We start from the raw sequence: 24,991 nt of genomic DNA, 5'->3' as shown, positions 1-24,991 counted from the left end.
ATTCTTCCTATTCTCCTAGAGCGCTATCGTACCTGGTATATGAAACCCGTATCATCACATTTAACAACATCATTCATGTATATACACGCAGATTAATTGAAACTGTGTGTAACACTCTGATTTACGATATGCTGGGGACTCAGACACACAGAGATAATGTCCTCAGATGATTTATATAATAGGGCGTTTTAAATACTACCCTTTGTTTGTATCTCAATTGCAATGAGAACGGTACCACAACATTTTAGTAGATTGATCTCAGTGCGCTTCTAAACGTCTAATGGGTGATATACCTCGTGTATGCCATTTATCAGCCCACATGATATTTGATCTTTGGATGCAGATTGTTTGCTTGACTAGATAACCATAAATCTCCTTGGTTCAAATACCAGGTATATTATTAGAACTCAGTCATCCTGGTGGCTTAGAATTGTCTAAACATGGCGCAGATTTTAGGAAAGAAGAATTGTCTTGGATTTATCATCATTTTGCAGGTATATAGTTTTTCTTTTTATTTACAAAAAGTGTAAGTTTTGCGGTGACAAAATGAACTAAATAATTATATTGAAGCAGAGTCGTCCTACTTCAGAAACTATAGGATAGAGTCTGTTCACTAATCTTAAAAATGCAACCCGTGACCCCATTTAATCAATGTCTAACTCAAGATCATTACATTCAACTTCCTTTGCTTATGATCTGAAGATAAACCGAGTGTTTCATATAATAAAATGCAAACAATACATTTCGATATTATGTATTTGTCATGTGCTCATTAAAGTGTTTTCTTTTTAATCGAGATCATTATCGTAAAATACGATGCCGATTATCTAAGAATGATATACGTGATCCTGATTCCTATGTTATTTTGTCTTTAGATCGTTCTGTGCCACCATTTATCATCAAGTGCAGATTGCCGAGGTGTCAGTACAGAAGTAGTGTGTACGGTAAGCATACAACATACTTTTATTCCTTTAAAACAAAAAAGAAGAAACACATTAACACCGAAAGGGTCCGGGCAAAATGGGAGCCTTTAGCTTTCATGACATCTTACGCATCGTTTGATACCATGGATTTTCTCCATAAATATAGTTTACAATGCCAAATTTCATTTCAGATGTAGATATGCAACTTGGCGGACTTGTTCATTAGAAGATGCCCTATCGATGTGCCAAGATTCAGAATTTCTCGTCACCCTATGGTCGGGATCTGGGGAGGACCTACTCCTCCCCCTGAGAGAGCACCATGTTTAGGGTTAAAATACTTTACAGGGAAGTGAACATACCAAAGAAAGTTTGCTTTGAATGCTCGGGGTTACATGTCGCTAGGGCATACTCTATACTTCACAATTACATATTACTACATCATCATCATCCCCGTTTCATACTACAATGATATGTTTATAAAAAATGAATTGTCACATAATTGACAATTTCCTAGTTTCAATTAGTTTCTATTCCAATGAAATTCCCATGGTTTCCCATTTCTAGATCAATATTAAATTTGCAATTTGTGTACACTTTTTTTTCTGTCATTGTATTTTACCTTTACTTTTACTATCTGTTTTTTTTCCCTCTGTATGTAATTTGTATAAGTTTTTGAAATATATAGTAACAAGTAACAATTCAATCGTCAAGGTTGCGAGTATTCAATACATTGAATATTGAATCTTGAATCGTGAATCTAAAAGCTTGAAATATGTAGGAAATACAAAAACCTCCAGAATTTACCAAGCACTGTGTGAAATATCTTATAGACTGGATTAGATTGGAAATTCATTATCAACATCTTCATTATCATCATCATCATCATCACGAACACCCCATTCCATTCTGACTAATGTTCTCCCACTCCTCTTCCAATAGTGTGATGACTTTGGACATTGTGAGCGAGGAACGGTCGAGGTAGACGCATGGCTGCAAAATACACTCAAGACACAGGTTGAAGTACAGGTAAGATTGAAAAATATCTACCTAATTTATTTTACTTTATTAAGAAAAAAAGTCTCTTCTCCCCCTCCCCTTTCCCTTTTTCTTCTTCTTATCATTTTGCTCCTCCTTCTCTTCCTCCTTTTTCTTCTTCATTTATTTCTTCTCCTCCTTCTCCTCCTCCTTCTCCTCCTCCTTCTTCTTCCTCTTCTTCCATTTCTTCCTCTGATAATGGCGAAGATAATTTATAAATGAATTCTTTTTTTCTAAACTGCTAATACAAAACCACAGTAGTTGTGGTATTAACACTAATAAATGTTTTTTTTCTAAACAGGTCATACAAAACTACACTAGTTGTGGTATTATCACTAATAAATACTGGTTTGCTATATCAAAGCAGCATTTATTTATTCACATTTTAGAAGAAAGGTAGACCGTTATTACGGACAGGAGCAACGCTATAAAAGGGGGAGGGTATGGGGATGTGACATTTCCATTTAAATTTTTTGTTGGTACATTTAGATTTGTCAAGCCTTGTATTGTCGGCAAACTGCAAAAATGTTGACGACCTTTTGTTTGTTTGTTCGTTTGTTTGATTTTTTTCTTTTCTTTTCGCCGATATGATCAAAAGTGAAAACCTCAAAAATATATTAGGATAAATTCCCCCTCCCGAAATCCAAATTTTTCAGCCCCGCCGCCCTGGTTTGGCAATTCTTATATTACGTTTATCAGTTTCACAATCTCTCAGCAGAGTATAATGATTTAAAACAATGTGTGTATTCACAATCTTCTGTTCAAATATGCTTTGTACTTTAATAATGATAATAGATAGAGACCAAAGCGTGACAATATATTTGCATACAGAAATCAAAAGGGTGAGCAAAAGCAGAGTGTTATTTTATTAAGTCGATGAAAAATAAAAGAACATATTATATCTTGCATCTTTCGTCTCATATGAAACAGAATGCTCGTAACTACTTTCAATAAAAAAATTCAGGGGTAATTTCAATATCCGCAAAAAATTATATTCAGATTAAAAGGTGATGGAAAATTGAAATTGCCTGTGGACGATTTTTTCGGAAGTCATTTGCATCATTTTTGAAAGGCTTGAAATTTGTTGGTACAAAAGCTTTGTCGAGGAAATCCTCAATTTTGTTTCCAATTCTAAATGTTATTATTTTTTCTAAATGTAATAATATTTTTACAGATGTAGTCGAGTTCATTGGAGATAAACGCTTATGACAGGCTAATTGTTTTTTTGTTTTGTTTACTTTCAGCTCGACTTGTCATTTTATCATGCACAACTCCTGGACGTAAGTATAAACACACTTACTTTATGCTATAGTCTGTTTCATTCCTCTCATAAATAATTACTTTACAAAATACTACATAATAATTATATCTTTGTTGGTAATGATATCATTCTTGTACTTGTGTTCAATACCACTCGCTAGTCAAAGAGAAACATCTCTGTTGCAATGAAATGAAAAAATATTTTCATTATAACATTTTTATATATACGATTGATAATAAATATAATTTGTATACATATTATTCGAGTAACGTTTGATATCATTTAAACTAAATTCGTAGTTACTAGTAGGGAATCTTACAGTGTATTATATTTATCCTTTTGTGCCTTAAAAGAAGAAGGAAGTTGGTGTTTTATTCATTTAAATCGATAAGCATAGCAACATTAAGATTAATTCTATGGTCTGTCATAAACGTTTATTGCAGCTGTCTATTAGTGGCAGAATGATTATACATTGTAAATGGTGGAGAGTATATAATTCGCTAATCATTATTTTATAGGCCAACAGTGATAACAGAGTCTTGTTCAGCTGACATGTATTAACTATAGGTAGAATAACGTGTGTAGTTGATCTAGTATGATGCCACTTTGCAGTAACATTCTCTTTTCTTTTCAAGGCACATAATTCATACAATACCCGACCGTATGGAACTTTGTATGGGGGTGAGTATCAAGAAAATACCAATTACCTCGTTGATTAATTAATTCTAGTCACGACATAGCTGTTATCTTTGTATTCATTCAGATCAAAATGCATACGCATTCAAGGTCGATTGAACAAAATAGTAATAGCGTACATGATTATAATGTTGATACGGAAGAGAATTATACAAAACGATTGCAATTGTCATTAAATAAGGAAGTACGATTCTCAATTCGACAATGCATATACATTCAACCTATGCCCTAGTTTAAGAAAAAAATGAAATAATTCACTAATACAAGTAAGGTACTGTGTTTCTCTATCCCATGTCAGTACTACGACTGCGTCACTAAATACATTTAGTAAACATTATAAAAATGTTATCAAAAGTGGGCGTATCACGAGCTAGACGTCTCCAGGTACATGGTGACTACTGTTTGGGCAAAGGCTATATAATAATATGTTCACAAGATATAATGACCAAGACGCACGGTGTGTCAACCTCTAAGATTATAAACAAAACTATGATGTTGGATTAAGTAATTAAGTAATTGGCACAATGGCTCCTGATTTGAATAAATCATCTGAACTTTGAATTATCTTGTTAAAGGTTGACCATTATTTTTCACCCGTAAACATGATACACATATACGTTGGTGGATTTATAAAGAATCAGACAAAATACAATGAGAACCGTAAATAGAAAAGAGAAAAATTGAAGAAGGACAAAAAGAGCAAGAAGAGAATGAAAGAAGAAGAATACAGGGGGAAAGTTTTTTAAAAGGTGATAATATCGAAAAAGAAGGGGAACAGAAGAACCTAACAGAACAATAACAACAAAAGCCTGCCGAGAGTGAAAGAGGCAAAAGTGTGAAATGAATAAGTTTTTAGATACTTAAAGCTAAAGAGCAGTTATGGTCATGCAATTGCATAGTGAAAGAAACGTTGTGAAATCGATCAGAAAAGGTTGATCATCTAGCATAGATGTACTGCAAGGTTAGTGGAATCATCAAAATTATAAGAAATTTGGCCAAGTCTTCATAAAGTTAGAAGCACTGTACACAGAAAGATGTATATGGGACTACACACACGAGCGCGACACGTTTACCAAATATATCAATTAGTAGGCGGTTTCCCGTCAAAATTTTTATCGTCATGTAATATTCAAAACATATTCTTTCACATGATTGGTAATAAGAGCTTCCATTTCATTTTTTGAAATTGGGGCGTTTCCAATACTGGTCTTTACCTTTAAATATAAGTTATCTAAAACACTGTTTAATTATTTTTCTTTAAAACCATTTTTCCTTCTATTTCTATTTTTTCCCCTCCATAATCAGCTAATGATACATGTACATGGCCACCCCCGTACAATCCCAGCCTGTGTATTGGGATTGCTAACCAGGAGTTCAGTTTGACAGATCTTCTCAATATGGGAATCAGGGCCATCGAGCTCGATAACTGGTATTGTGAAAATGAGGTAACTATGAAGCCCCCAAAACAGAAAGACAAATATATAGAATTCAATAAAGTATAATCATAAAATTAATACCAGTATTAAAATAAAATTTATTGATGATTTTGCATTTTGTGAACTACAATATTAGGCCTAAACTGATCATTTGCAGCAATAATGATGCAAATTATATTAATGCTAATAATGATACTAATATCAAGACTTTATGTTTCATATTCATAATCTTAACATCTCTTTAAAAGTATAGTTTTATAAGGCTCTTCACATGTATAGATCTCTGTGTGTCTTTGTCTTTGATTTGAGTTCATCTGCGATTTATAGCTTTAATGTCAAGATTGGTATCAGCCTCCGCGATGTCAATATTTGACTGGACATTGTTTCATTGATGACACACCCATTGTACTTGACCTCTACTACATTGCAACAAAAGAAATCATAACGAGTAATTTCAATATGACGGGAAAATGATTTTGCACAATATAATATGATAAGTTGCATTTTATTACACCCATATATAGTAAAACTGTAGCATAAAGAAGACTATCAAGCTGTCAGATGTGTAGCTAAAGATAAGAAGGTATAATCCCCCCCCCCCAGAACGACCAAGAAGAGAGAGAATGAAAGAGAGAGAGAGAAAGAGAGAGAGAGAGAGAGAGAAATGAAAGATAGATAGAGAGAGAGAGAAAAAAAATAGAGAGAGAGAGAGAGGGGGGCAACATAAAAGGACGATAAGACCTCTCGCACACCCTCCCCTTACTTGACGACCTTGTTCTCTCATATTCTATCTACTCTATGAGACGCCGCCACAACCCCCCCCCCCCCCCCATTGATCGACCCACGCTACGCCATCTTTTACCGCATATTATTAGGAACTGCATATCCACTAAATTATTCTATATATTCCACGATAATATTGGTTTCACCATGTATCGATAACTAATTCCTTTGATTCTCATTTGTGTGTGTCAATGTGCCCATACAGATGCGCATAGCCCATCTGGGGAGTACCATTGCTCAGTTATGTAACAGCGAACACGTTCTCTTCTCCCAACCCGTGGAAGAGATCGGTGCGTGGTTGGACGAAAACGAAGGCGAGTTCATCAGACTTTATATGAACGTACGTACACCTTGATAACCAGGCGCGTACACAGAGGGGGGGGGGGGGGGGGGGGGGTTAACCCCCCCCCTCTTTGGTATTCCTTATGTGTAAACCCCCTAAACCCCCCTAACCCCCCCCCCCCTTTGGATTTTTTTTTTTTTTTTTTTTTTGTAATTAAAAAAAAAAAAAAAAAAAATCCCATGGCCGACCTAAAAAAGCTGACCTTACCCCCCCCCAACGGTGCAAAATGTCAAATTTTCAAATTTCGAGACCAAAAAAAGTGTCCTCTTATCCCCCCCCCCCCCCCCGTTTATTCAGCGGTGGGCTGAGTCGTTGCGATTTTTTTTTTTGGGACCCAAAAAAAAGAAAAAAAAAGTGACCTCTTACCCCCCCCCCCCCCCCCCCCCCCCCCCCCCCCCCCCCGCTTATTCAGCGGCTGGCTGAGTCGTTGCGAAATTTTCGGCCCGATTTATAAATGTTAAAATACCCCCCTTGAAAAAATCCTGCGTACGCCTGTTGATAACTTTGTGTATTTTTTTTAATTTATCTATAATATTAGTTTTTATGTATTTTATTAACCCATATCAAAATATCAAGTTTCGACTTGTATACGATGCTTAGCACGTCGATTATTACAAAACAAGTTTTTTAAGTCGAATGGTTTAAAAAAAAAAAAAAAAAATCTTTACAAAAATTTTCTTAAAACCATATACATAAACTTAAGTTTATGAGTATAAGATTGTCTTGTCTATTTTTATTTCAAACAAGATATAGATTAATTCTCAGGTTGCGACCCTTATACCCATTCTTTTAATGTTACCTTGGTTACAGGAAAAGTATGATCAGGGCAACGATGCCGCGGTCAACGGGCCTTTTGAGCGTTACCTTGGTGACCGGGTCTTGACCCCCGCTGACCTCAGAAACAACTACAACAACGAGTGGCCTACATTAAGAACCATGCGAGAGGTATGAAATCAATTTTATTTTAAAATTTTGCTCAAGACAGGATGATTATTCATTATACGTACGAAAATTCTCATGAAAATACATATTCCACTTTCAACAACTGTGCTTTCTGTCAGAAAAAAATTAAATGGCTTTCGGTGTTAACAATCTACTGAAGTTAAGTTAATTAAATTCAAGATAAGTTAGGGGTTAATCATAGGCGCCGGAAGTGGGGGGGGGGCAGGGGGGGCAGTTGCCCCCCCAGTCAAAAAAGTGGGGGGGCAAAACGCATTTTTGCCCCCCCAAAACGCCCCCCCCCCTCCAAAAAAAAAAAAAAAAAAACAGTAAAAGAGTAAACATGGCTTGTATTTTTAATCCAAAAGAACGTAACAATAATAAAAACCTGAATTGAATCACATATACAATTCCATTCAAAGAAACGGAAAGTTCACAGGAATTAAATTTCATAAACATTGCGCATGCCACCTATACGGTATTTATCAATGGAGGTCTAATAGCGATACGCGCATATCGTGGACATATTGTGCGAGAATGGGAAAGCGTGTCCGTTTTTTTGTTATAGGGGTGAGAAGCAGGCGCGCCGGAAGCAGTTTGGGACTGGGGGGGCAAACATTCCAGGGGGCTCACTTTCCAGGGGCAGTGACGTAATGAGACTGGAAGTTCGGAAGGGGGGGGGGGGGCACACGCAATTTCTGCATCACCACCAGTCTTACACGTTACATGCAGGTCCCGCGGAACGTTTTTCAAAGTGGAGTATTATCGATCAGGTAGAGCGTAAATTGGCGTGGGGTCCAGGGAATGAGCCTCGGCAGGGGGTCAAGGGCTGAGCCCCCGGAAGCTCAGGGGTTTTAGGTATTTATTTACGGTTAGATGAGCATCCAGGGGCCCTCTGTAAGGCAATTGACGTGTTCCAAGGGGGGGGGAGAGCCCCCAGAAGCTCAGAGGTTTTGATATTTAACTACGGTCAGATGAGCATCCAGGGGCCGTCTTAGGGCCCTTGGTGTGGTTCAGGGGGCAGAGCCCCCGGAATCTCAGGGGTTTTAGGTATTTAATTACAGTCAGATGAGCATCCAGGGGCCCGCCTTAGGGCCCTTAGTGGGGTCCAGGGGGCAGAGCCCCCGGAAGCTCAGAGGTTTTAGGTATTTAATTAAGGTCAGATGAGCATCCAGGGGCAGCCTTAGGGCCCTTGGTGGGGTCCAGGGGGCAGAGCCCCCGGAAGCTCAGGGGTTTTAGGTATTTAATTACGGTCAGATGAGCATCCAGGGGCCCGCCTTAGGGCCCTTGGTGAGGTCCAGGGGGCAGAGCCCCCGGAAGCTCAGAGGTTTTAGGTATTTAATTAAGGTCAGATGAGCATCCAGGGGGCCGCCTTAGGGCACTTGGTGGGGTCCAGGGGGCAGAGCCCCCGGAAGCTCAGAGGTTTTAGGTATTTAATTAAGGTCAGATGAGCATCCAGGGGGCCGCCTTAGGGCCCTTGGTGGGGTCCAGGGGGCAGAGCCCCCAGAAGCTCAGGGGTTTTAGGTATTTAATTACGGTCAGATGAGCATCCAGGGGCCCGCCTTAGGGCCCTTGGTGAGGTCCAGGGGGCAGAGCCCCCGGAAGCTCAGAGGTTTTAGGTATTTAATTACGGTCAGATGAGCATCCAGGGGCCCGCCTTAGGGCCCTTGGTGAGGTCCAGGGGCAGAGCCCCGGAAGCTCAGAGGTTTTAGGTATTTAATTACGGTCAGATGAGCATCCAGGGGCCCGCCTTAGGTCCCTTGGTGGCGTCCGGGGGCGGAGCCCCCGTAAGCTCTGGGGTTTTAAGCATTTAATTACGGTCAGATGAGCATTTTTTATACCTTATTTGTGACATTGGCAGGTCACTTATTTTTTTCTCCGTCTTTCTTTCTTTTTTTCTTTAACATACTTTTTCAAAAAGGAGGGGGGGGGGGGGGGCTCGAGCCCAGCCACTTTGCAGACCATGACATAAAGGCTTCTAAATTAGCGTATTTCGCCTGACTGTAATTTGGGAATTTCTTATTTTCCAACAAACGCATAAAAAGGTATGACTTAAAAAAGAAATGGAGAAAAAATGCCGGAAAATCATGTCACAACATCATCATTTGTAAATCAATTGTTTCGAATAAGAAATACATCACCCCCCCCCCCATCAGTACGCCAGCGTTCAAGGGCTCATGTCTTCTCACCCCTATAACAAAAAAACGGACACGCTTTCCCATTCTCGCACAATATGTCCACGATATGCGCGTATCGCTATTAGACCTCCATTGATAAATACCGTATAGGTGGCATGCGCAATGTTTATGAAATTTAATTCCTGTGAACTTTCCGTTTCTTTGAATGGAATTGTATATGTGATTCAATTCAGGTTTTTATTATTGTTACGTTCTTTTGGATTAAAAATACAAGCCATGTTTATTCTTTTACTGTTTTTTTTTTTTTTTTTTGGAGGGGGGGGGGGGGGCGTTTTGGGGGGGCAAAAATGCGTTTTGCCCCCCCACTTTTTTGACTGGGGGGGGCAACTGCCCCCCCTGCCCCCCCACTTCCGGCGCCTATGGTGAGAAGACATGAGCCCTTGAACGCTGGCGTACTGATGGGGGGGGGGGGGGGGTGATGTATTTCTTATTCGAAACAATTGATTTACAAATGATGATGTTGTGACATGATTTTCCGGCATTTTTTCTCCATTTCTTTTTTAAGTCATACCTTTTTATGCGTTTGTTGGAAAATAAGAAATTCCCAAATTACAGTCAGGCGAAATACGCTAATTTAGAAGCCTTTATGTCATGGTCTGCAAAGTGGCTGGGCTCGAGCCCCCCCCCCCCCCTCCTTTTTGAAAAAGTATGTTAAAGAAAAAAAGAAAGAAAGACGGAGAAAAAAAAAGTGACCTGCCAATGTCACAAATAAGGTATAAAAAATGCTCATCTGACCGTAATTAAATGCTTAAAACCCCAGAGCTTACGGGGGCTCCGCCCCCGGACGCCACCAAGGGACCTAAGGCGGGCCCCTGGATGCTCATCTGACCGTAATTAAATACCTAAAACCTCTGAGCTTCCGGGGGCTCTGCCCCCTGGACCTCACCAAGGGCCCTAAGGCGGGCCCCTGGATGCTCATCTGACCGTAATTAAATACCTAAAACCTCTGAGCTTCCGGGGGCTCTGCCCCCTGGACCTCACCAAGGGCCCTAAGGCGGGCCCCTGGATGCTCATCTGACCGTAATTAAATACCTAAAACCCCTGAGCTTCTGGGGGCTCTGCCCCCTGGACCCCACCAAGGGCCCTAAGGCGGCCCCCTGGATGCTCATCTGACCTTAATTAAATACCTAAAACCTCTGAGCTTCCGGGGGCTCTGCCCCTGGACCCCACCAAGTGCCCTAAGGCGGCCCCCTGGATGCTCATCTGACCTTAATTAAATACCTAAAACCTCTGAGCTTCCGGGGGCTCTGCCCCCTGGACCTCACCAAGGGCCCTAAGGCGGGCCCCTGGATGCTCATCTGACCGTAATTAAATACCTAAAACCCCTGAGCTTCCGGGGGCTCTGCCCCCTGGACCCCACCAAGGGCCCTAAGGCTGCCCCTGGATGCTCATCTGACCTTAATTAAATACCGAAAACCTCTGAGCTTCCGGGGGCTCTGCCCCCTGGACCCCACTAAGGGCCCTAAGGCGGGCCCCTGGATGCTCATCTGACTGTAATTAAATACCTAAAACCCCTGAGATTCCGGGGGCTCTGCCCCCTGAACCACACCAAGGGCCCTAAGACGGCCCCTGGATGCTCATCTGGCCGTAGTTAAATATCAAAACCTCTGAGCTTCTGGGGGCTCTCCCCCCCCCCCTTGGAACACGTCAATTGCCTTACAGAGGGCCCCTGGATGCTCATCTAACCGTAAATAAATACCTAAAACCCCTGAGCTTCCGGGGGCTCAGCCCCTTGACCCCCTGCCGAGGCTCATTCCCTGGACCCCACGCCAATTTACGCTCTACCTGATCGATAATACTCCACTTTGAAAAACGTTCCGCGGGACCTGCATGTAACGTGTAAGACTGGTGGTGATGCAGAAATTGCGTGTGCCCCCCCCCCCCTTCCGAACTTCCAGTCTCATTACGTCACTGCCCCTGGAAAGTGAGCCCCCTGGAATGTTTGCCCCCCCAGTCCCAAACTGCTTCCGGCGCGCCTGGGGTTAATACTAGGAGTATTGCTCATGGGAGTTGGGATGGGGGGGCTCAAGGAACTAGGAGGGAATACCAACAGTCATTGTCATGTCTGATTCAAGAGTATTTGTCATTTTTACTCGGGTCACCGCTAATCGATTGGTTTAATTATAAGACAGATTCCAACTTTTAAAAGTTCCCATTTTCTAGACCTCATCATTCACATAGCGTCTGCAATTTGACATGTTCTTCATAAAGTATTTCCTCTAAATCATAATTATATCACTAAAAGTAATGATAAAAAAGAAATAAGAAATAAAGGCGTCTGTAAAGTTAAATATATACAAAAATATATCAAGTTATCGAAAGAAACAAATTTCTTTTCAGGGTTGTCAATCATTTAGTGCACAAAAAGAGGAAAGTGAACTTTCTTTGACACTACAAACAGTTGTTCAATTTCCTTTGTATTTATTACCTATAATCTATAGAGGGCCTGTCAGAAAAATGACTTCAATACTGAGAGAGTTACCCGGTTTGAATAAAACGAATAAATGAATAAATAAATAGATAAATTACTAGCGCATATTCATAATACTCATTCCCTTGCTGAAAACGCACCTTTTTAATTCATGAATTATATTCTACACGGCGCAGTCGTGAGTCGGTCAAAGGAGGTGCCCACCATCTTATTCCTTATTTGTTTGACCTTATTTTTGATCAAAGACTCATGTTTGATCTCATTTGTATTTGTATTACTATATATGCATGATTTATTGAATAAAGAACAGATTTATAATGTGTGTGTTTATTATAAGTTTTGCTTGGTAATTTGTAGACAGACAATGGTGCGCTTAGACACAACTGTATTAAGCGCCTAATAAATGCTGTGTATTATTATCATTATCAAATAAGATTTTTATAAAAATAAATAAATATCTCCCTTTTTTGTGTGTGAGATAAGAAAAACTTGCATTATTTATTATTTTTGATCGACAGGATGGCAAAAGCGTTGTGATTGCTCATCTTGCCACAGCAGGAACTGATGAGTTCTATACCCATCAGGGCAAGTTTATCCATCCTGGATTCTGGAAGGACAAGAAACGGAATGAGGTAAGTGGGTCACAGGAGTGGTTTTATTTTAAATCTCATCCAACTAAAGTTGGGGGCGTTGGGGGCCCCAGGAGGGCGTTTCATGAAACAATTAGTCGGTGGTTTTCAGCGACTAATAATCATTTTTACCGACAATTCTATTGCCACCGACTATTTTCCAGGCCTCTGATTGGTCAAATTTAGTCAGTGCTGACAGTTGTTGGCTGACAAATGTTGATGAAACGCCCCCCCCCCCCTCGGATTGCTGCTTCTTTGAACTTAGACGCTATACAGAGAGTATTTTCTGTAAAGCATCTTGGGTAAAATATACCGATGTCATGCTATCACGTCCAAGATTGAAATCTGCATTAAATTGAAGTACACTATACAGGTAACAAAAAATAATAATAACGAGAAATACAAACACTTTCAAGGAGCAGTGATATTTTGACATAACATTTTTATTTTTAGACGATAGTTATTGAATGTTTCTAATTTTTTCTCAAACTTATCCTTGTCATATAGTTCTCTAACTATCCCCAATGTGGAGGAAAGAACGAGACCAACGCGCTCCGATTCTACAGCGACAGCACTCATTATGTGTAAGTTCTATTCTTTTTGATGATAAACAATAAAAACAATAAAAACCGCTGTTTCCTAAGGAGAGTATAAATTAATGTCATTTATCTTTTTCTTTTAATCTGCATAATAAGTTAATAATATTTATTAGTATTATGTTATTGGACATTTAAAGATATTTTAATGTATTCACATCAGATACACACGCGCGCATTGGCGTATGGATCTAGCGATTTCTTTTCATGACGGGGGGGGGGGGGGGGGACGAAATGTGAGGAACGAGGGAGCAGCGGCGTAATGAGCAGAAACGTTTTTTTATTTTCTTTTTTTTTTGGGGGGGGGGGGGGGGAGGCACACAAACAAAAATCCACATCACCCCACTCTTACATGTTACATGCAGGCCCCGCCCGAGGCGGATCTAGCCGGCGGCAGGGGAGGGGGCCCAATCCGTGAGAAAATATTTAGCGGCGAAACAGCCGGTCGATAATCCGCTCAGTTGGGGGGGGGGGGGGGGGGGTAGTGAGCACTAATTTTTTTTTTTTTTTTTTGGGGGGGGGGGGGGGCCCTCGAAAATTTGAAAAATCACACCTTGAGCGCCAGGGGAGGGGGACCATCTCCAAAAAAAAAGGGGGGGGGGTGCTTAAGTATGTACGATCAGGTAGAGCAAACCGAGCGAAGCGAGTGGAGCGTAAATTGGCGTGGTTTCCAAGGGCAAAACCCCGGCGGGGGTTAAGGGACGTAACCCCATGAAGCTCAGGGTTTTAGGCATTTAATTACGGTCGGATGAGCATGTTTTGATACCTTATTTGTGACACTTGCATGCATGTCACTAATTGGAGTGGGGTAAAGGGGGCGTAGCTCCCAGAATCTAAGGGGTTTTAGGCGGTCACGTGAGCAACCAGGGGCCCGCCTTAGGGCCCTTGATGGGGTCCAGGGAGCAGAGCCCCCGGAAGCTCAGGGAAAAACCATGCTATTTCAGCAACATTATTTTGTAAATCGCTAGTATCGAATTAGAAATAAACCACGTTTGAATTTTATTAGGGAGCAACTGCCCCCAAGCCCCCCCCCCCCCCACCATTACGCTAGTTGGAGGGAGCATAGAGAACGAGAGGGGTGAAGGTGACGGAAGTGACTTCACCCTCACAGGTTATTATATTCCTTAGCAAAACTATAGTATAAAAACACTTTGCTATCGAGCGAGAAAATGTTTGCATTTTATTTGTCTAAACGCTGCACTATTGGGCCCTCCAGAACCTAAAAGTTTGTTGCAGTCTTTAGTCAGTATTTGCTATACACTTTTTTTGTGTGCATTTTTCAAATTTTCCGGGGGGGGGGGCGATTCCCGGCCCCTAAAACAATTGAGGGGGACGTGTCCCATGGGACGAACCCCTGGTTGAAAGGGAATTGGTGGGGGTGGGGGTTACTAGGTTGATGAAATGTGAGGGAAACAGGGCCATCGAATGAGGAGAGGGTATAGAACAGGGATGCATTATCGGATTATCCCACGTTGCGGTACGACCCCAGTACTTATATCAATTTGTGGCATACTCTAGTGAAAGATTAAAAAAGACATACATCCCATATTGGTAGCTTTTGGGCAGGAGTAAATGAACAACACTTATATACTGTCAACCGCATGATGATATTGGTGAATTATTTTGCATAATCTTAAAATCATCTACAAGCACCAAGTAAGTACCGTTAGGTCTATGTGCCATGTTCATGTGAGGTTCTTATTGCATGTATGCGTCAATATTTATTATGCCTTCCTTTATTATGCCTTCCTTCCACTATAGATTCGACAATGAGAACATCGACGGTCCTACACGAGTGGGGATCATCGAAGACTTCAGCGAGTTCGTCAAGTGTGGCATTCAGTACCCTGGTGGTGATCAGGTCAACCCTCAACTGATGGAGACAGCCGTCTATACGTGGGCTAAAGGAGAGCCAGCGACACCAATCACCGATTCGACGTCGTGTATCAAGCTCAGGTGAGTGGGAAGTATGGGCGTTGTTTGCCATCGAGGAGGGGGGAGTAGAAAGGCAGGCCACGCCCCCATTCAAGTATGTTGGAAGAGGAAGAAGAAGAAGAAGAAGAAGCAAAGAAGAAGAAGAGAAGAAGAAGATGAATACGACACGAAACTCCCTATAGTCTCCATAAACCACAAATCAACTTTCGTGTGAGATTTACACATTGGGATGGTTTTTATTTCTAAAGGCATCTTTGGAATCTAATTGATAAATGCATTTTTCTTGCACTCCACAGTGGCACCAACAGTCGTTGGTACACACCGACAGACTGTTCCCAAAACCTCTACTTTGCATGTCAGAGCCTCTCGGACACAACCGATTGGACATTCAGTGTGTCTGCTGGCAGCTATGACGTCAACACACGATCGTGTCCGTCTGGATACAGGTTCGCGCTGCCTCAAAACGGATACCAGCATCAAAAGGTTATTTTACAAGCTTTTTTTCTTCTTCTTCTTCTAAAAAAAAAAAAAAAAAAAAAAAAAAAAAAAAAAAAAAAAAAGCTTTTTTTCTTCTATGTATACCAAATTTTGACATTTTGAATTTGAAACGGTAACAATAATAATAGGATATAGGCCTATTACAAATATGCAATAGTATTTTGTTGAATAAGTCTATTTTTTATTAAGACGGTACCAAAGAATTTGTGTACATAATACTTATTTCCTTCTGTATTTTGTTATGTTATTGTTATGAGTTTTCATTCATGATTAATGCATTGTGTTCTTACCAAGCAATGCCTCATGAAAGAGCACGACTTATGGTGAAAATGTGCTACCCGGTATAAATATCAGAAATATGTACAAATACTTATATAAATAAATAAATAAAATTAGAAATTGGAAAAATACCGTGTACCAACAATATTATTACCATTAGAAATGTGTTTACTTATTTGCAGTAGGCATACCGTTGTCTCTGCATTTGATCATGGACCTACGATTGGATGCACGATCAATACCATTTCCACATCTCATATCCCTCACCCCATGTTATAAAGATGAAAAATAAGGAATTAATCTTATTGATACAACCTGCAGGACAAAAATGAAATTGTCTGATGTCGCATCAACAGGCGCGTAGCCACGGGGGGGGGGGGGGGGGGCACGGGGGGGGCACGTGCCCCCCTAAAATTTCCAAGATCGGTTGAACTTTTTTAGACCCCTTTTGTTTACCTCGATCGATTACATGTATGTGCCCCCCCAAACGTCGAACTCTGGCTACGCGCCTGCGCATCAACATATCTATTTTTAACGCATTGTTTTTCTGAAATATTCCTAGAGCAATAAAAACAAATGCCTGGATTTGTACCTCAATATCAATTTGAAGAGACCATCACTGCCACGATATTTAAAGAAAGAAAGCACCGATTCCATATTTAGTTAGTACGAAGTGCGAAACAATAAAAGGTCTTTTACGAGGAGAGGATGTTAAGAAAAAATATATTACCAAGGTATTTTAAATGTACCATGGCTTGCTGTAACCAAAAAGAATGATTATATAATAATAATAATATGAATATGATAAATGAACATATTATGTGTTTGATGTACAGCTGCTGGATTCGATTGACGATGTCGATGTTTGGCTCAACGTTGCTCCCCTTCTCGCCGACTACCAACATCCAACACCACCTGCACCTACCGAAGGTCGAGCTCAATCACTCTCCGCCATCGTATCCGTGGTCGTTCTGGCTGCAGTATCTGTCATCCTCGTTCTCTAAGATCAAGCGACGGAGGGAGGCAATCGACAACTTTTTTTTAGGGACACCTCATATAGCAGGGTGGATGGCTATTTTCATAATTCGTTTTTAAGGGGTGGAGTGAATAATTGAGAGGGGAGATGAAGTAATTGTGACGTTATGTAAGTGATGCAACTGTCTTAGATTTGTCACTGGACGTTTTTTTTTTGTAACGGAAAGGTAACGGGTGAAAGGAATTATGAAGTATCACTGCATGTCAGATCTTGTTTTACCATGTGCATTTTATATGTTTAATATTGGAGCAGTCCTTTAAGAAAAATTTATTAAGCACTACAGTTAGCATTTGATTTCAAGGTTTATTTAAGAAGTTAGACGTTTGACTCGTTTTAATAAGCTAAATTGCACAATCTTTTTCTACGTTGTCTCATATTCCACACAAACAAAATCACAGTTTCTTTTCTCTTTGACACCCGTCTCCATACATTTTCCCAATTCTCTTCTCTTCCTTTTATATTCATAAAATATACACCTAACAAATAACAGTTCAATCTCATTATTTTATCACACGTCACCATGTAATCTGTCTCATTCCTAGACTACATTCGCAGTTATCGATTGTATTTATGTACGATGATTTGTTTCGAAGAAAAAATCTCGGCCATCATAATTATACAAAGCATTAATAGATACTTTATCACTTTCTATAGCTATAGTCTTCAAAGTAGCGCCACCAGATGTAGTACTGTGTACAACGAGTTACATGCATTTTATACTTTCATATTTAGTGGGAGAAAAGCTCATTTAAAAAAGAAAAATATCTATACAGAATATATTAATTATGGACATTGATTATCATAGTTTGTTGATGAAGTATTTTAACGAAGACTTATCGAACCTGTAAAATGCTTTAAGAGGCTTGTAACAGGTAATATTAGAAGCAGACTGAAACATTTCACGACCCTAGCTTCAACAACTAAGTGATCTGTCATACATTTACTTATTCATTCAGTGTATTAAATTGGATGTACCTGACCTTTTAATTTCATTTGAGATGAATTTACCAACATTTTGTTAATTTCTTTCCTTTATTTCATATTTTCACTTAGGATGCTACCTGTAGGCAACATTTTTTTTCTCTGAGCAAATACATGTACATGTATTTGACACTGCATACCGAATCATAATTATGTTCAGCTACTTAAAATGCATGTTAAATGGGTTTAGGCCTATCAAGAAAAACACTGTCTATAAATATATATATCTCTGGAAGAAATTATACCTATTTTTACAAACATTATTCTTATCCAATAAACAATGAGTAAAAAAACATGTGTATACCATTGTAAAGATTTTAATTGTTTTTTTATTTAATATATAACATTTTATGCAATATAGACACAAGGATATTCAATTTACAAAAATAGGAGAAATATATATAATGGTCAAATTAACATAGTCCATTTATCTGATTATGCATAGATTTGTAGTCTTAAGTCAATATCTATTGGGCAAAATTACTCTGCCTGCCCCCCCCCCCCAAAAAAAAAGAAGAAGAAAGAAATGATGAAGAGTACTACGTGTAATCCATTTGAATAATCTGTAAAGTATTAGACAAAATGCATCAATACCAGTAGATCAAATAAGTGATGCCTCTCAAAAACAGTTATTCCTTGAATGAACAACATTCTCTGGGTTACACCCCCATCAGCAAATGATGAAAAATATCTATAAGAGATTAAAAGAAAAAAATCATATCATCATCTAAAAGACTATAATTAAACTCAGAGAGAAAGAGAGAGAGAAAGAGAGAGATCCCAAAACTTTATGAAAGACATTTACACCTTATATAATGCATGTACATTCATACACTTTCCAACTTTTCATTTAAAAATAAATACATACACCACATTTACCACCACCACCACATTAAAAGAAATACATGTTGAACGATGATTGTCCATTATTTTGAGAAGAAACCTTTTCTTTTCGTCTGTCAGAAGTAACTTCCAGCAAAAACTTCTTCCCAGTTTGGGAAGTTTCAGTTTTGAGCTATCATAAGTCTGGTATGAATAAAAGAAAAGATTTCTCCTATCAATAACGGCAATGAGATAGGTTGTAACAAATTTAATACGGTAATACACTTTTCTACAATTTCTAAGTGAAGTTCCAATACAGGGTGGGATAATGATTCAGCAATTCCAGCACCAGTACATACAACTATCTAAATGGGGACATTTAACAGGACTAAGCAGCTTTAAATTTGTGCAAATGCTCACTTTATCAAATTCATAAAAGGGTTGAATGTAGGGCCAAAGAATGTTCAATAAAAAACATCCTAATCACAAAACAAGAAATCATTATATATCATGGATAACCAGAAGTTTACTATCATTGCTTTGGATTTTACAAAGGACTTTATATATGGCACTGCAAAAGTGCCTTCATGTTAAAGGAAAATCCAACTTTCTATTGCAAGCTCCTCTGAAAGACAGCAGAAATACCTGAGAAACTTACTAATAAATTTGAATGAAATTGGTAATTCAGTAATATCACTGTGACGTACTGTCAACATAATTTCTAAGGAATCAACTTTTAATTTCTTTCAATTTGTTAATATTTTTAAAACAAAATCTCAACTTGTTACAAAGATTGGTTTGCCCTTTAATGTCCCTGTCACATGAGAGGACAGCAATATTATTAGTTCATTGAGGTAGTTTAGGTCAGGTCCTTATCTTTGGAGAAGATGGGGGGGGGGGGGACATTTCCAATTTAGCTGGGTCAGTCAAGACACAAGTGTTTGCTTTACTTCAATGGGTGATGGGCAATTCCAAAGTACATGTCAAACAGATACAATGCTTAATTCCACTTCAAGAAACGGGATGCAAAATTGATATTTATGAGTTCACCTTATAGGAGAGTATGTGATGGAACTTCACTTAAATTAGTTATCATGTATAATTGTAGGCCACAGAGGGTGAAATTATGAATTGACCCCTTTCAATACCAGTTCATCTAATAACAAGCACATTGACTGTGTGAGATTATGTTACTGGCGTCAAAAGGGTTACTAGTATCATCCTCCCGTGTCACAGGCAGGGGGCGGCGCTGTCCCGTTGCTCCCTTGCTCGTACGTCTTGCTCTTCCCATTGGCAACACCTGGAGAGTGGAGAGAAAGAGAAAAAGAAATGAAAGAATAATACAAATGCAATTTACTGGAAACTGGAGAAAATGCAAAAAGCATGGTACATTCACTATAGAGCAAGAGAATGGAGATTGCGTTTCAGAGAGATATTGTGCTGAGAGCCTGAAGGGCACTATATTCCTGCTATTACATCTCCTTTGGTAAGATATTAATATACCAAATTTGAAGAATCAAGGGATAACAACATTCAAAATTATATAATATTACGTTACATGTATATGGTAATTATTAATATTTTATACAAGTAGAAAATAAATCCAACAACAACAGAACAAACAATAATCTACTTATCTTTTGCATGGTTGTATCTTTATCTTATAATAAAATTGATATGGCCAAGTCAAAATATAAAGATTAACAGCAATGTAAATGAGGAAAGATAAGAAGACATGAGGTCAAACACACAAGCTTTGAAATTTACATACATTCCGCTTGACACTGACCAATTAGATTAGAATATTAAAATATGAGGGAGATAAAGAAGATGAACGAAAGAGAGAGGGGAGATGCAAACAGGGAAAAGACCCAAGTAGAAGATTAAAAATGGCAATGTAGGCAACTTGAAATACATTTCCTTAACCAGACAATAATAGGAAAATTACTTTCTCCCATAAGGAAATGTAGTGCCAGAGTATTTAAAGAAAATTATGGTCATGCGATTGCATTGTGAAAGAAACGTTGTGGAATCGATCAGAAAAGGTTGATCATCTAGCATATAAGTATTGGTGTGTACTGCAAGGTTCTGGAATCATCAAAATGATAAGAAATTTGGCCCAGTCTTGGTAAAGTTACAAGCACTGTACACAGAAAGATGTATATGGGACTACGCAACTCGTGCACAATATCTATCAGGTCCAAATAGATATAATAATTTACCAAATATATAAATTAGTAGGCAGTTTCTCGGCAAAATTTGTATCATCACGTATTAGTCAAAACGCATTCTTTCACATGATAGGTAATAAGAGCTTCCATTTCATTTTTTTGAGAGGGGGCGTTTCCAAAACTGGCCTTTACCTTTCAGGGGCACAAGCAGTCTTAAGGGGCACAAGAGATCTACATTTTTTTTGGAAAAGCAGGAAATTATTTTCAATTGTGCTTTTTAAAAGTCATGTACTTATGAATTAATCTACTAGCCTTACCATTTGACTGGTCACCCCTGAGGATACATGTTGACTTTCCCTGGCCATCTGGTGAGCTATCAGCTAGCTTGTCCACATCCCCTTCCGCCGGTCCAGACTTGGTACACTTGCGGAAGACTTTGCGGACTTGCCAACCCACGTAGGCGCAGGCTGTAAGGAGAAGAAAAAGAACACAATATCGAATTTTAATCAACAAAACTATGAAAAAATGTCAAAATCTTGCTGAAAATCACATACCGGTACACACACACATATGAAAAGCAATGGACACAGATTTTTGGTACATGGGATACATGGCATAAATAAAACTTGGGTTCTACCTGCAAGTTATACATTCTTTCTAGGTGTACTCAGCATTAGGAAGGCACGTTACGATCAATCCTAGTCATATATATTAAGGTAATATAGGACACATAGACGAAATAATAAGTATTTAAGTTAGTTACAGTTCCTGACCAGGAAGAAAAAGACATTTATGCTGCATGTAGATCTATGACATTTTTTGTAATTAGAGCTAGAGCTCAAAATCTCAAATTAGTTTCAGCTTTACAAGAAACCCATGCAATTACTCTTAAAGCCCCATTGCACTACTTATAGCCAAGATTTCCAAGATCAGTTGAACTTTTTTAGACCCCTTTTTTTGGCCTCGATTGGTTACATATATATGTGCCCCTTCCAAACATCAAACTCTGGCTACGTGCCTGATCCCCCCTGGCTAAACTAGTACAGACAGGCTAATTTACAGAGTAAAACACATACCGGTAATAGAAATAGATTGAACTATTGCAACAAATGATGCCTTTCATAATCTTTACAAAAAAGCTTGGTTTTAAAATTCTGAAAAGTTACAATTAACGTACTTTATTATTATTAATATTATTTATTCGGCAAAACAAAGTGTATACAGAGGATTACATACATGTAGGAGAACAAATCATACAAAACAAAGGATGAAAATCATTGTGATTCCCATGAGCATTTATAAGTTGCCAGGAATGGGGCAGGCAAACTAAATCTTTACTTGTAGTTGTACTATGATATTTTATTGAATGATTGTCTATTATGATGATGTACTGTATCACGCATTATATGTATATATATTGACAACATATCAGCCGGTAGATTGCACACTTCACATCATATTGCAGCAAAAAAAAAGCAATGAAAGTATGAAACACAACTTTCTGCACGTTTTAATGTTCACACCATATTTTATTAATAAGTACCCTTGCCAAGAAACAGCTAGGTGCATGGACAATAATGTGCACATACCTGCATACAGACGAGGATATCTTTCTGCAAGTCACTGATATACATATGATATATAGAGTGCGAATACGAGTAGGAATACACTCTCAAAAATACTTCACTGACATTATTAATAATCCTTAGAAATGTAATTAAGTAGTACTCACCGTCAATTATCAATCATACCATCTTGTTAAAACAATTTCAGTACTTCTTCCAAAGGTAATTGCGAATTTAGGCTTCTTATGTTTACCAGCCAATGCTATGTGCGTGTTGAACCAATAGCGTCGAAAACTCTAATGCGGCCTATGCAAGTCACGTATGTCATGTGTACCGAGTATAGTAACGAATTCTATTATTATATGACGCATGACGTATTCTGACTCGACAGGAAGAGATCCGGGTTTGATTTTGTTTTCATCGTAAATCTATTCATTTTAAGATAAAATGTCTCCCTCTTATTATCATTTTTCTAAATCAAGTGGGTGAATCACATACTTATTCATCTCCCAGTGTATAGGGCTGAAAGCGATTAAAAAATGCCCTAAACTTTTCAAGCACTTTTTGGCGCAGACGTATCAGAATAACTATAGATCCCCAGTTGTTTTCGTATTTGGCGGGATCGAGTGGCTATTTTCACATCAAAATTGTGTATGATATTCGTTTCCATATCATAGACACCATTTCTCTCGATCTCCCTCTCCGTCTTTCTCTCTTTCCTCCCCCCCCCCCCCCCCCCCCCCTCTCTCTCTGTCTTCTTCTTCTCTTTCGATCTGCCGTTTTCTCGTTTGTCACTCTCTCATTCTTATTATCTTCATGTAACATCCTCATCTTGTCATCCTGCTACTGTTTGTTTTTGTCATGTTTTTTTATTCCGCATAAAAAAAAATAGTTGTATGAATGTATATTATTATTGTGCGAATCTACACCTAACAAGTATTGCTTCCAAGTAGGTTCCGTTTTTTTTTCATTTCCTGTAACCAAATTATTTTGCATTACAAGACTAAAATAAACAATGTCAAAGATATTTCAATGCTAATTTTCTGTTATATCATTCCATTTACTTGTTTGTCATTGCTTTTATCATGTGAAAAGAAATGAAAATAATATCGCTTTGTATATAGCGACTATATCACTTTGTGTGCCCCTCCCCATGAAATGGAGAAAAAAATGATGAAGGAAGAAAGAAAAAAAAGGAAGAAAAAAAAATATATAATGAGAAAAAGAAGATGGAGATGAATAACAAGAGGGAGAGAGAGGGGAGGAACATGGAAGCACCCTCACCTGTGATAAATGGCTTTGAAACTTTACATTTGACAGGTAGACCATTCCCCCTCTCACATTCTGACTAGTGAAATACAATCATATTTATTACAGGTGAATTACATAATTTGTAACGAGGCACGTGACAAAGATTTATGCTTTAAATTTGACTACATTGTGAAAATGGCCTAATCTGTTGCTTTGCCTGAGGATCTGCCTCCAATATTCAACACATTGCTAGCAATGGACACTCTGTTTCACTCCTATAAAGACAATGGTAACAAAATACAAAATAAACACAGTTTTGTTTTTATGCAGCTTTTATCATTTTCTCATGGTACTCTCTTCATGAAACCTCCAACAACAAAAAACATCACAATCACAAACAAGAGATGAAAATAAAAGGAACAAAAACAAGGAATAAAACAAACAAGCACCTCAAAACACGGCTAAAAATGTCTTCTTATTCTCTACTCTTGCACTCAGAAATGGTTTGTATAATACACTTTGTATAAATGTACAGGTTATTATACAATGTACATGCATTTATATTTACAGAAAATAGTACAAACTCTATGGCGGATCTACAATGTATGTACATTTTGTATTTGTCTTTATCTGTACAGAGAAACATACCCATATTCAATGTAGTGAAACACAAAACAATCCTTATTCAGAGCAACACATAACTGTTATTATCCTAGGCTAAAAGAGAGAATAGAAATGAATTTAGGCTGAGAGAAGGAAATGATGAGGAATGGGAGGGTACAAACATAAAGAAAGCAAACATTAAAACCCTCAGATAATCAACATTGGGTACCTGAGTGCAGTGTTAAAATTAAGTCCAAACAAGCATTTCACAAAAAGACATCATTAATTTCAGATATGTGAAATATTAAGGCTTACACAATTAAGCTAATGGAAAATCTGAAAACAGTCTGTACTAAATAGAAAACTAACATATAATGCCCTTCAAATATTTATAAAAGACTTTGTACAAGGATAAAATTATATTGCAAGTTTAACTTCAAATAATATTCACGGTCTGTCCATTCTTGTACCTGCAAGATGTCAAATTACAAATCATTTTAGTCCCATCTTTTACAATTTCATATACTATTTCAGTTAACCTTGATTAGGTCGTGCATGTAATACTGTTCTTCCTTATTTT

The 24,991-nt window shown here is 38.5% G+C and overlaps 1 protein-coding gene and 1 long non-coding RNA gene across 2 annotated transcripts; one reads left to right on the top strand and one right to left on the bottom strand.

The window, feature by feature from the left end:
• Positions 1-284: 284 nt before the first annotated feature.
• LOC100890200 lies at positions 285-18,291 on the top strand. Its single transcript, XM_030972387.1, has 13 exons — positions 285-494; positions 876-944; positions 1,863-1,949; positions 3,203-3,238; positions 3,855-3,900; positions 5,221-5,360; positions 6,340-6,474; positions 7,288-7,422; positions 12,564-12,677; positions 13,182-13,258; positions 15,032-15,226; positions 15,502-15,688; positions 16,819-18,291. Exons 1-13 carry the CDS (start codon positions 441-443, stop codon positions 16,984-16,986), a joined length of 1,443 nt encoding a protein of 480 aa, XP_030828247.1. The 5' UTR covers positions 285-440; the 3' UTR covers positions 16,987-18,291.
• A 17-nt stretch (positions 18,292-18,308) lies between these two features.
• LOC105440461 lies at positions 18,309-22,890 on the bottom strand. The gene is made up of 3 exons (XR_971656.2): positions 22,725-22,890; positions 21,310-21,459; positions 18,309-20,121 (listed from the first exon to the last, which is right to left on the bottom strand). It is a non-coding gene; the product is annotated as an uncharacterized LOC105440461 (long non-coding RNA).
• Between the last annotated feature and the right edge of the window lie 2,101 nt (positions 22,891-24,991).

Source organism: Strongylocentrotus purpuratus, unplaced genomic scaffold, assembly GCF_000002235.5.
Source record: "Strongylocentrotus purpuratus isolate Spur 01 unplaced genomic scaffold, Spur_5.0 spur5_scaffold_6, whole genome shotgun sequence".
Classification (NCBI taxonomy): domain Eukaryota; kingdom Metazoa; phylum Echinodermata; class Echinoidea; order Camarodonta; family Strongylocentrotidae; genus Strongylocentrotus; species Strongylocentrotus purpuratus.
Note: the sequence above shows the minus strand (reverse complement) of the source record. Positions and strands in the feature narration are given on the sequence as shown.